We start from the raw sequence: 13,087 nt of genomic DNA on the forward strand, positions 1-13,087 counted from the left end.
TTTTTTATATACCGAAGTATTGGAGTTGGCCTTCACTCCGGTTTACATTTACAACAGCGTACTACATTTGAATCAGATGAACAATAATAACAATGATTAGCATTGGTAACTTCAAGATAACTTTTGCAGCAACGATCTACAGTTAAATCAGAGGAGCAGCAATAACGGTGATTAACATTGTAATTTCGGATAACAGTGGAAAAATTGGTTAATAACGAGTGACACTGGAAGTGGATAGATAAAAATTGGATGAAGGATAGATGGTGGGTATCTGGTTGGGTATAAGAAGATATCGGATTAGTCAATGGAGAGATGGAGGGGTTGGGGAGGGAAGAGGGAGGGCTAGGGTGCTGGGAGTGGGGAGGAGATGGGTGGAGTTGGGCTGGTGGATGTTGGTGTTGGCCTTTGGACGGTTATCCTATCCCCTCTTTGTATGTTTGTTTGAAAAGCCATGTTTTGAGTAGTTTTTTGAAAATTTTGGTGTCACTTTGAAGACGAAGAGTGACATAAACCAGAAGAGGTCCGAGTTACGGCTTTAATCCTCGGTTTCGCTGGTAGCAAGAAGTTAAAGATGAGGATAACAGCATTTGTTATGCAGCACAAACAGCCATGATGTGAGAGGATAACAACTCCCTGGGGTTTTCACTGTGAGGTATTTCAGCTCTGTGGAGGCGAGCACATAGTTCTGTCTCCAGCGTCACCTCCTTGTGTTTGTTTTTTGTTCAGGAACACTGGATTTCCCCTCAGAATGCCACTCACATCAAACCCATGCACCCAACTTCCATCCATGGCGTGGAGGACATGATCCGACTGGGAGACCTGAACGAGGCTGGAATTCTGCGCAACCTGCTCATTCGCTACCGTGAACACCTTATCTATGTACGTTACACGGCTGCCGTAATAACAATGGCAGGTTTGTTCAACGAACTGATTTTCTAAAGCAATGAAACAATAATTCATCAAAACACAGCTAATAATGCAATACAAAAATAAAATACAAATCAAAGCATTCCTGCATTGTATTACAATACAATAAAATACAATATCCCCTAATAAAGACATAAACCCTACTCATAAACCATCTGAGCGAACAATCAGGCCTTTAGCATTTTACTATAAAATGAAACAGAAATAAAATCATAGTTAAATGGTAGATCATATAACATTAAAATATAATCTCCATTTAAAAAAAAACAAAAACAATTTAGTTAAACAACCCCTAGTAGCTCTTCTATCTTGGAATATTTCTAGGAATCTTCATACCCTACTGTTTCTTTCCACAGGGGCTGTTGCAGTGTTCTACATTAATGGATAAACTTTGTCCATGGTCTTCTGTAGGCCAATATATTGGATTTCCCTGACGGTGATTCAGTTAGACTGCATACTTTCTAGATTAAGATTCATAACATGGGGCAATTAGATACATATACAACCCAATCCAAGAGTAAGGATAGCATACATTATATCACAGCAGGACATAGGTGGACAACCCCATGTCCATGTAATAGTAATTGCAGAAGGGCAGTGAACCATCTTAATTACTAACATTTCTCTGTCCCTGTAAGACCTTCATCCTCCCGGATAACATATTTTCATTATTATTTTATTTGGGGTGTCCAGTGTGTTTGCCTTCTCTCTGCAATGTCTATATTAATTTTGTAAACCAGCGCAATGAAAAACCCCAAAGGAAATAGCTGAAAAGTATGAAACAATCACAAAATATTGAATTCAGCTATGAAAAAGAAGAGCTCCTATTAAGGAGTCTTACGACCATCACACAGTGTTTATCCCATGCCACTTTGAATTCTTTCACTGTTTTTGTCTTCACCACCTCCTCCGGAGGAGGAGCATTCCAGGCATCCACCACCCTCTCCGTGAGGAAATATTTCTTAACGTTGGTTCTAAGTCGTCATTCCTGGAGTTTCATTATGTGACCCCCCCCTAGTTCTACTGATTTCTTTCCAATGGAAAAGGTTTGTCAATTGTGCATCATTAAAAACCTTTCAGGTCTCTGAAGGCCTGTATCATATCTCCCCTGCACCTCCTCTCTTCCAGGTATACATATTCAGACCCTTCAGCCTCTCCTCGTAGGTCGTCTTATACAGACCCCATGCCGTTTTGGTCGCCCTTCTCTGGACCGCCTCCATCCTGTCTCTGTCCCTTTTGAGATACGGTCTCCAGAATTGAACCCAGTACTCCAGGGAATTATCACCTCCTTTTTCCTGCTGGTTATTCCTCTCTCTCTCTATGCAGCCCAGCATCTCTCTGGCTTTAGCTATCGCCATGTCACATTTGCTTCACTGTCTTCAGCTCACAAGACACTCTCACCCCAAGATCCCTCTCTTGCTCCATGCACATCAGCCCTTCACCCCCCCCCCCCCCATCACATACAGCTCTCTTGGATTACCGCCCCCTCGGCATTGAATCCCAGCTGCCAAGTCTTCGACCACTCTTCCAGCTTTCTTAAATCCCTTCTCAGTCTTGCCTTCCCTTCTTCCCCTTCCCCTTCCTCCACAGACAGAAGCCTCCTTCCTCCTGCACAGGATATATATATATATATATATCATAAAAGAGATGATGTAGCCCGTTCTTTGTGGCAGATAATAAATAAATAAACAAACAATCAAATGTACACACACACACAGTATATACACTGTGAGGCTGATATTCAGTGCCGCGTACCCAGATAAGTTCAGGTGCAGTTTGAATATTTGGCCACATTGGGCATCTGCCACTTACCTGGATAACTATTTATCTGGCTAGCTATCCGGCTGAGTGCTGGGCGGGTCAGGGGGCCCGGAGAAGTTAGCCGGATATCTTCATGGGGCTAACTTCAGCCGGGTAGCGTTGCCCTTGCGCAAGCTCTGAGATCCTGACCTACTCTGGCTTTCCCGATATGGTAACGTTGCTTCTGAACAGATCAGGCGTACCTGCCTGTGCAGCGTTGGTTAATCGAGGAAGGTAAGCTGGAAGATTCGGGGCATGCTTTCTAGCTGCCGCCGACCTTAGGGACCCGTGCATTAACCTTTCATTGCCTATCTGAAGTGAGGCCCGGGCATTGTCCTCCTGCTCTGCCTAAACCCTGATATAGTGCTGAATTATGGATGGCCACCTGTTATTCTGGTGTAACGTTTCTGGGGAAGCACAGGCATTGTTTGCTGTTCTCTTTGGCTTGTGTTGGGTGTTCTGTTTTCAAAACAAGGAGTCATCTGAACAGATGCCTAAGGGAACCTGACATGCAAAACCTACACAATTGAACATAACCATTGCCCATTCTTAAGGGGGGGAAACGGGTTTCAATCACAGGGTCATATTATACCCTAGTGCACAAGTTCTAGTCAACTAATTGCCAGTCTGTTTTAAAAAAAACCCCATACAAAACAAACGTTGTAAAGGTGGTTGATACTTTTCTTTCTCTGTGTTTATATATTGTTCAGTATTATTTCTAAAACAGTGAAATCATTTCCTCAGAAAATCAAACTTGTTTAAAGAACATGCATCCATATATTTTTTTTTTATCAGGATAACTAACACACGTTTAAGGACGCAAGCTTCTGGGCTAGTAATTTATCTATTTGCATTACATTCAGGTCCTGTAGATGTGTCGTTTTAGGAAGCCACACTCTCTGTGGACGGGCCTGTCGTAGTCCCAAAAGCTGATCTCTTAAAACATTTCTTGTTATTAGGAAGTTAGAATCTAGCTGGAGTGACGGGGAGAGGCTGATGCTCACCTGCCTGTTTCTTGGACGCTCTTGCATTCCTATTAAAGGATTCAGCGCTGAAATGCTAATTTGGTTTTATTTTACAAGTCCAACAGTTTGGTCCCTCTCTTTCTGTGCAGTTCCTTTGGCACTTGCCCCTAGATTCCTCAAAATGCTATAAATGTAGCAGAAATAGCTCCTGCGATAAAATGTTGTCACGTTGCTGATTGCTCTAGCCGAGACTGCATTGTATAAATCAACTCCTCTTGTTGTACCTTTTATCGATTCAAATGATAGAAATTCTTCGGTGATATCAAATTTGCAGTCAATTCCCCTGTGTATGTAACACCACCACCCGCCCAAGCCCACCCTGAGTTGAATGTGCCCATCTACAGTGATCCTTATATAGCAAGTCCTATTGCAGTGGGGCTCTCTCTTTCATCAGCTTTGAAAACGTGGAGGTCTGGATTCTTGCAGTTTTACTCGGTTAATTGCACTCAATAACCCATCTTATTCTGGTTCTTTCCAAGCATTCCCTTGTTGATTTTAATCCGAAGTCCCTTACCTGTTTTGTCTGTATGCCTTGACTAAAATGCAAGCTCCATGAAGCAGGTATAAGCGTCTGTACAGTGCTGTGTATATAAGTAATCCGTAGAAGTAGTAATCGGTTACTAATAACTGATTGATCTTCCTAAAGCTATGATGTACATTTCGTACTGTCAGACTAGTTTTAATGTGAACCTATTTAAATTTGAGGAGCATCCAGACATCTCAAGAGAGGAAGGGAGTGTACCAAGGGGATCCTGTTTGTGATCCCGAATGAGGACCTGACCGAACAGGCTGGCTAGCGTAGGAGAGACAGGGACTGGCATGAACAGGAAGGAAAACCTAGCAAAGCGAATTCTAAATCAACAGCTCACGGGGCAAACTTTGATCAGGAGCCGGTCGTAAATTTCTGTAGCGTTCTGGAACTCTTTTTAGCCGTCGGTTCTGTAGGCCTTCAAAACGACATAAGATTGGAATATTTCTATTTTGCACCGACTTTAAAGAAAGCGTCAGTTGGCGGAGGCAATCATTGCCGCCAACGCGTTGCAAATTTCCGGCATGCGCCAAAGTGGTCCCAGCCACGGCGACTGGTGCTTTCATGTTGCTCGCTGTGCTTAGTTACCCTGCTTGTATCATCTCCATTCCAGAAAACCTGTAGCAGCTCTGCCTCTCACAGCAAGGTTGTGGGCTTTTTTTTTTTCCTGACGCTCTTTATGGAAGATATTCTAACTACAGCACAAGGAAGAAAACGAAAAATATGGAAGGGATCAATGCTGGGAATTTTACGCCATTTCTCTCCTACAGTGCTGTTCTCTGATTTGTTCCCCCCTCTGCTTTAGGATTTTTTTTGGTTTTAATAAATGATCTGAATGGCCACTGATGCCACAGAAGTATTGGAAGGCGGGCGGTGCAAGGCCATGCCGGAAAGCTTCTGATAGAAGTTGTGTATCCCCTGTTGGGAAAAAGAGAGCGCTCGTGTTCAGTTGCATAATCATCTGCCACCACGCCATGGCATGTGACGAGTCTGCAGCTAAACCCTGTCGCTGAGCCTATTGTGCTGTTCCACAACTCAGCATTCGAATATGTCGCAAGGTCTGTGGCTGTTTCTGAGGAAGAGATTCCAAGTGAAAAAAAAAAACCAACTCAACTCACCGGTGCAGTTTGTAAACACAAAAACACAAAGCAGCTCAAGAGTCCATGAAATGTCCTCAGCTCTTCAGCAGAGAGCGTTCGAGGGTCCTTAGCCCTCCAAAGCAGCGGGCACCCAGGAGATATGGCTGTGCGCCTACTAATTGCTACGGGTGCTCAATAGGAGCATCCGTTTTATCCTGCTTCGGGTCGATTTCTGGACGCCTAATATACACACCACAATAGCGAGGAGTGAAATTGGCCCGGAGCGTGTCCATTGTGCATGTATATCATGCATCCAGAATGTTTTTTTTCATTATACCTTTATCCTTAAACACCGCAAGCAGCAGGTGTTTAAGAATAAAAGGTAGAAACCACACAGGACACTATGTTTTTTTAAAATTTCTCCTGGGCCCTTCACTCGGCGATCGACTTCATGCCAGCTCCGGGCTGGAGTTAAATCTGCCACATTAAAAGGGGTGCGTTGGGGGCCCAGTGATTTTCTGCATTGGGAGGGGTTAGAGCTAATTTACTCACCTACATAGAATTTACATGTGATGAGTGCTATTAGCTACGTGTTTGTTCGGGCACTGGTTTTGGACGGGCTAATCCCGTTATTGCATCGGGTATTATGCTAGAGCTTCCAAACGCACATCCAGCCATGGGTTCACCTGTGCTCTAGGCTGGGTGCCCTTTATTGCCTCGGCCCCCTAAGTGTGCATGCATGGCTCTTATTTCCTGTGGCTCGCTGCAGGCTCAGCTATGATTCAAGCTGCTCCTGGAGTGAGATCGTAATATAGTGCATTGATTCTCCTTGCAGTCGGCACCTCTCCTTCTGCTCTGCCATGATTGATATCATTAGACAAACTATTTTGTGTGGTTTTCTGGCACATCGGGACATCTTTTCACTGCCAGACCTTTTTTGTTGATTTATAAATAGTATATTTTCTAGCTTTTGCAATTTTGTATTCTTTTTCTCTACAGTATATCGGTTTTTCCACTTCTTATGTATTGTGCCTCTCTTATATATTTGTTTTACTTCTGACATGCAACCTCCTTGAGATCTACGTGCAAAAGGTTTTCTCCCATTTTGCGCTTAGGGGAAAACAGGCTTAGTACATAGGGCCCAAGGTCCCTTAGTGCTGTAGTCAAACTAAAACATCACTTTTACTTTCCAAAGTGGTCCAGGGCAGTGTGGATGCTTCATGTGGTATTTATTACACGCCGGGCTCTTTGGTCATTGTGGATCCATCCTTTCCTAAGTGTGCCTTACAGGTGTCCTATGAGTGCTAGAGCAGCATGCGGATCCTGTCCTACAGCAGGGGGTGGGCAACTCCGGACCTCAAGTGCCACAAACGGGTCTGGTTTCCAGGATATCCACCACCCATGCGCACGAGACACGTTTGCATACAATGGAGGCAGTGCGTGCGAATGTATCTCATGCATATTCATTACGGATATCCTGAAAACCCAGGCCTGTTTGTAGCACTCAAGGACCAGGGACGTCTGCCGCTGCTCTACCTACATCTTTTCTCTGGGGGAGCGCCAAACTTTGTGGTGAAGGTTAGAGAACCTCATATAGGAAATGGCAGTCATGGAGAAGAAGGGTCATATTTATGTATATAATGTTTTTCTCATCAGTGCAGAACGGGAGAAACATTTCTGTAAATTAGGCCCAGAGTCTGTTTTTAACAGTCACATCAGATCTGCAAGCTGTGGATGGTGTTACAGAGTCTGCTCTGCTGAGGTAATGGTGTCACGTCGTGCCCTGTATTAAAGGGATCTGCAGGGCAGAAAGGCTTCAAGGGACCTACCTCACAGGCCTTTTTTAGCTTGTGAAAAGCTTTGCTATTCTTAATGTTGTATGAATTTTTCGCTTTATCCTGCTTTTTTTTTTTTTTTTTGACACCTTAGACTAACTGTGGAGGAAGGGTAAGTATGACACACACAATGCAGTCATGCCATTTTTGGAGCTCTTTGTAATGTTGCTCTCAGATGCTTTTTCACCGTATCCATGTTCCATGGTGCTGCCCTATGACCTCCTGAATGCATTAAATCATTGCCACCTTTTCTGTTCTCATGTGGAACGTTTTTTTTGCATAGCATCATTGCTTTATAGCATGCAGTCTGCAAGAGATGCAAAGCGCCAAGTGTCAGAACGGGAAAGCAGAGCCCAAGAGCGCACCTCTTACATGGGCCTGATCCCTCTCCCCAACTTGGCAAATACGTTGGTCAGTTCAGGACTTCTGTAGGAGTAAGGCACTCTGTGCAGCCTCTGAGTTTTATGAGGCTTGGGTCATCCATAAGTGATATCCCTGGGGCTGAAACCTGTTATGTAAATCATGGGTGTCTAATTGCCATCCTCACTGGCCACAAACCAGTCTGGTTTTCAGGTTAGCTCTGATCAATATGCATGAGGTATATTTTGTATGCATCACCTCAGTTGTATGCAAATATTCCATGCATATTCATGTCTGGCTTGTGACCCTCAAGTATTGCAGTTTTATACCCCTGACTTAAGATGTATGCCACTTAGCATTAACAAGGGTTCATTGAGGAGCTGCTTTGCATCTTTCAGATTAATGCACTTTACAATGCATGCATAATTACAAATGGGTGCATGGAGCATTTCGTGAGATTCTACAGAAAGAGATTCAGTTACTTTAATACAAATAAAATGTTGCTGTAATAAGTTTAAGACTAAAAGAGGAAGAGGGGACAAAAAGTGAATAGCTAACAGCTTGGCCTGTTCATCCTTTGACCGATAAAGCTTCAAATAATGACAAGAATGCGTTTCTTATTGACTGTAACCTAGAATTCTGTATCTCTGCAGTGGTCCCTTTGAAGGCTACTTAAAAAGAAAAACCAAATGCATGTTAATGAAAGAAACTTTGCAGTATTGTCCTCCACGGGCAGATAAAACCTTCTCATGGTGTGGTGGGACAGTAAGGCTTGTAAGTAACCAAAGTCTGAAATCTCAGAGACGCTTCTGGAGGAGCCTCGGGAGACGTGAGGCTGCCTATTACCTAGAGACTGCACTTCTCCTTAAGCTCTCTTAACCTTCCTCAGAAGATGGACACTCCTTACCCCCTAAACTTCATATTCTCACATATGTGAATTTTTGCTGGAGCTATTAGACATGGGGCGGGCAATCTCGAGAGCTAGTTTCCCTGGATAAAACACTTTGTTACCCACAGAAATTGGCTTTCTGAAAATTGCCCACCCTCCTTGTGGATACAAGTACATTTTACACGCACCAGAGGTCACTTCTAAAGAGTTACACACATAAACATGAGCATATCCACACATAAGAAGCCTGTACTTGTGTCATTGCTATTTTACAAACATCGAAAATATGCACCTTCTTTATGTTTCACCTGTACACATAGGTACACATAAAAAGGGGACGGTCTAAGGGCGTTCTGGAATGGGCCAACAGTTGCACTCCTAAGTTGCTATTTTAAAAGCCACGGATGCACATTGGGCAACTTACTCGTGAAATTTTACTTAATATCTTGGGTAATTGATTTCAGACTTGTTGATTGTGTACTATTGGCTAGAAGGGAGGTCTAGGTGAACTGGTGGGAGTTTAGGCAGAAGAACCAGGAGGGCAAACTGCTGGAGTAATTAGTAAACAGGTAATTTCAATTATGTGCACATGTTTTAAAATGTTTTACTTTCGCGTGTAAATCAGATGATAAGCGTGTAAGTCCTTCTTTATTTTTGCATGTAAAGTACACATGCGTTTATTTTTAAAACTGGCAGGAAAAGTATGCACGCTCAAAGCATTGATACACTTTCAATGTACTGCATGCATAAGCATGTGTATGCGCATATGTGGCGGGGTAGAGATATGTGGATTTTATAAGAATATGCCATACTGGGTCAGACCAAGGGTCCATCAAGCCCAGCATCCTGTCTCCAACAGTGGCCAATCCAGGCCATAAGAACCTGGCAGGTACCCACGAATATCCACACGAATCAGATGTTTGCGGATTATAAAATACCATCGTAGATCTGCACGTGGCCATAGAAGTGCGTACATGCCGCCATGCGGTGTCCAGGGCATTGTACTGGGGGGCTTGGGGACAGTGTCTCAACCCCCATCAGGTTTGCAAATCCACAGCGATTCTTATTTCTTCTATGCAGGGATTTCCTGGGCCGTTAGCTACCCCTCTTCTCAAGCGTGAAAGCAAATCGCACTGACTACACAGAGCAGGATTTTATGATTTCTGCTGATAAAATAATCAAATAAGGCACATATTCAGAAGGATAGGGAAGGTAACAAGGAAAGAGAGAAATCAGTAAAGATATAACAAAACACACTGGAACGCGATATACGGTCTATACAGTTTCAACACGCGTCTCCTAACGATTCGAGCATGTAACAAAAGAAATGATTATAATAAACAACTTGGCAGCTATTTCAGCCATAGAGTAGATGCCGGGTACCCAGAAATTTAGTCTGAAATCTCTGAATGTGCATCCTCCAGAAAGAAGGAAAAAAAACCCCATTGGGGGGACTTTAGTACTACTGATAAAGTGAACGGGTAAAATCCAGAGATATGAAAGTGTCTTCAACGAGCTGTGAAAGTATATGGGCATCCGGGCATCCCTCCCTCCCTCGCCGCCTGGTCACTCTCCTTTGCTCTGTTCCTCCCAGACATACACAGGTTCCATCTTGGTAGCGGTGAACCCCTACCAGCTGTTACCCATCTACACGCCAGACCAGATCCGGCTCTACACCAACAAGAAGATAGGGGAGATGCCGCCGCACATCTTTGCCATTGCCGACAACTGCTACTTCAACATGCAACGCAATAACAAGGACCAGTGCTGCATCATTAGGTGAGCGTGCTGGGCACGGCGGCCACCGCCCTGCCGACAGCTGGACAATAAGTCCAGATAACAGGGTGTTTCGTGGCATGCCTCTGTCTGCCAGCGCCCCAGAAATTCATGGCCAGTTTGGGCTGTGAAAGTTCAGCTCTGTATTCTCCTGTATGTTTTGTCCAGATCTTCTGTACTGTAGGGGGAAGATGTATCAGATTCTTTCCTCTGGCAGATAAATTGCTCTAGATTTATCAAGGAGAAAAATAACCTTATGGCCCAAAATCGTCAGGGCAAAAACTATAGCCAAACTGTGATAAATTTGACCTAGGAAAGGGGAGGGGGGTCAAGAGAGAGAATAATTAAAAAGCAGCCGCTGGGAGGATTTCTAAAAATGTACCAAGTTCCATAGAGGCACAGACACACAGTAGATGCTTGAGAGCACTTGGACATAAGCTTGAGAAACCCATGTTCTTACGTAGAGTAGCACTAAGCAATGAGCACTTGGTGTGCACTTCCTGGCATTGGAATGGTAGGGCATGGCCATTGGTGGCAGTAAGGCATGGCAATGGCCACTAGGTATATACCGCCCGGGAAAGCTGAATGGTGACATCCACTGTCTCCAGCAGTGGGTTTCTGGGTTTAGAGACGAAGTCCTGAACCATCAACTTTCCCCGGTCATTATCCAGCAAGGAATACAAGGTCTGGTGGTCACTGTTGCAATGGAAAAACCATTTTTTTTTTTTTTTTTTTTAAATCCTCATGGAAAAAAAAGTGCTTATTGATAATTCTGGGCATCCTACATATCTAGGAGTTGGTGTGTTAATACTGTGTTAACACTGCTTTGGAGCGGAATTAAAAACCGTTTGAATTGGATAGCTAACAAGAAAAAGCCCTCCTTGTCAGTCATTATTTCTTAATTATTGACCAGGAGCTGCCCAGACGAACTCAGAGAGGCCACAGAAACCATTGCCAATCTTTCTTGCTTTGACCTGTGCCCTTTTCCGTCTCACTTTTCAGCGGGGAGTCCGGGGCTGGGAAGACAGAAAGCACTAAACTGATCCTGCAGTTCCTGGCCGCCATCAGCGGGCAGCACTCCTGGATTGAGCAGCAGGTGCTGGAGGCCAACCCCATCTTAGAAGGTAAGGTACCCCCCCCCCCCTCTCACCTCAAGGAAACGAGCCGGGGAATGCATCTGCTTTGGGGGACAGCTTGTACCCTTTTATGTTGTGCTCGTTGCAGCTTTTGGGAACGCAAAGACGATTCGCAACGACAACTCCAGCCGGTTTGGAAAATACATCGATATCCATTTCAACAAAAGAGGAGCCATCGAGGGGGCAAAGATCGAGCAGTATCTGCTGGAGAAATCCAGAGTCTGCAGGCAGGTGAGGGCAGCCGTCGCGCCTCGGGATGCCTCTGCCGTGAACCTCCCTTGTCGTACCTGCGTCGGATCACAGGCAGGGCGGGCAGTTTGTTGCGATGCAGCAGTTGCAGTTATTTGCTTGCGGAATTTGATTTTTTTTTTTTTTGTCACAGAATCAGGGCTTGCGTTGCCACCGCTCACTGATGCCGCTCCGGCCTCTGCACCGACTCCTTGCTTGCCACCTCCTGCCGATGCCGCTTTCTCCCTGCCGCCACTTCCCTCCCACTGCCGCACTGCCCCACTGACCCGCAGTTGCCTCCCTTATTCCTGCCATCCCTGACTGGGAAGCCGGGATGCCTCCATCCCTTCTGCCAAGCTGGGCCACTGGCTGCTTCTGCCTCCTGCCTACCTGCAATGACTGCAGCTTCCCTCCGACTCCTGGTGCTTCATACTAAAGGGAGGGACAAAGAGCCTAGAAGGATGGGAGGGGAAGTTAAAAGGAATGTGCAGTTGTTTGAAAATACGTAAGAAATGTCAACTACGTTTCCCCTGTCATTTAGTGGTGGTTCCTAAATCAAGCAAAAAAAAAACCAAACTGAAGAAATTGCATTTTTTGTCATTTTACAGGTGCTATTTGCAAATAGTGTGCATAAAACCAAAATAAGAAATAAAGGCAAAGTGAAAAATGAATTAATGACCTGAGACATACGAAATAAGAAGGGAAAGAAACAAATGGCCTTTTTAGCGTGTGCAACGTGTGCTTGAAGTTCCATTCAGGGTCTGGATCGTGTTCATTTTCCCTTTTGGTAACCACTTACCAGTTTCTCAGGAAAAACTAGTAGAGAGGGGGGAAAAAGTTATTTGTTTTAACCAAAGATAGAACTTTTACACTTAAAGTTGTTTCTTCACCGACCATAAAAATAATATTAAATCAAGTATTCTGTGGTAACGTGGCAATAGCAGCTTGGAAAACAGCCAGAAGGAATAAAGAGGCAGACTCTGGTTGTTTCCTTTATGTGCAATTTATTTACAGTGAAAGAAAAGTTGAACAAAAAAATGCAGCTCACCTCAAGTTCAGGTGGCACACAGAATGGGTTCCTGTCTGCTCCCCGGGGCCTCTCTAACCCTTCTAGGCCCTGCGTTCTTGTACACTGGTGAGGGGGCTCTTCTCTTCACCCAGGATTCTTTGTGGGTCTGGATCTTAAGGAAGACTGGGCAAGACAGCTGTGCCTGGTCCCGTAAGGTTGTTCTGAGGGATTTTCCATTAGAATCCCCTACATACCTTTCCCCTCCACTGACCCTTATTTGGGTGAACACCTGCCTGTCCCAGTGATACCTCTCAGGACAGGAAATCCGCATTGGTGTTTTCCTTTCCTGCCTTGTGTTGTATTTTGTAGACAAAGGGCTGTAGGGCCAGGAACCATCTCAACACCTTTCCATTGGAGCACTGAAATGTTGCAGGGGCCCCAAGGAGTCCAAAAGGTAGGACAGTGACCTGGAAAAGTCCCTCAGGTATTGAGAA

At 44.6% G+C, this 13,087-nt stretch overlaps 1 protein-coding gene across 5 annotated transcripts in view; it reads left to right on the plus strand.

Moving 5' to 3' along the window:
* Nucleotides 1-13,087, plus strand: part of MYO7A (myosin VIIA) — a 284,107-nt gene that overhangs the window by 96,266 nt on the left and 174,754 nt on the right. For 4 of the 5 annotated variants that reach the window (XM_029602172.1, XM_029602173.1, XM_029602174.1 and 1 more), the window contains 4 exons: nt 727-879; nt 10,039-10,223; nt 11,223-11,344; nt 11,445-11,587. In XM_029602172.1, the coding sequence (XP_029458032.1) occupies nt 727-879; nt 10,039-10,223; nt 11,223-11,344; nt 11,445-11,587 (603 nt within the window). Of the gene's footprint in view, nt 1-726; nt 914-10,038; nt 10,224-11,222; nt 11,345-11,444; nt 11,588-13,087 lie in introns of those variants that run through there. The other variant, XM_029602175.1, reaches the window with a different exon arrangement.

The sequence above is a fragment of the Rhinatrema bivittatum genome, chromosome 5 (assembly GCF_901001135.1).
Source record: "Rhinatrema bivittatum chromosome 5, aRhiBiv1.1, whole genome shotgun sequence".
In the NCBI taxonomy this organism is placed as follows: Eukaryota; Metazoa; Chordata; class Amphibia; order Gymnophiona; family Rhinatrematidae; genus Rhinatrema; species Rhinatrema bivittatum.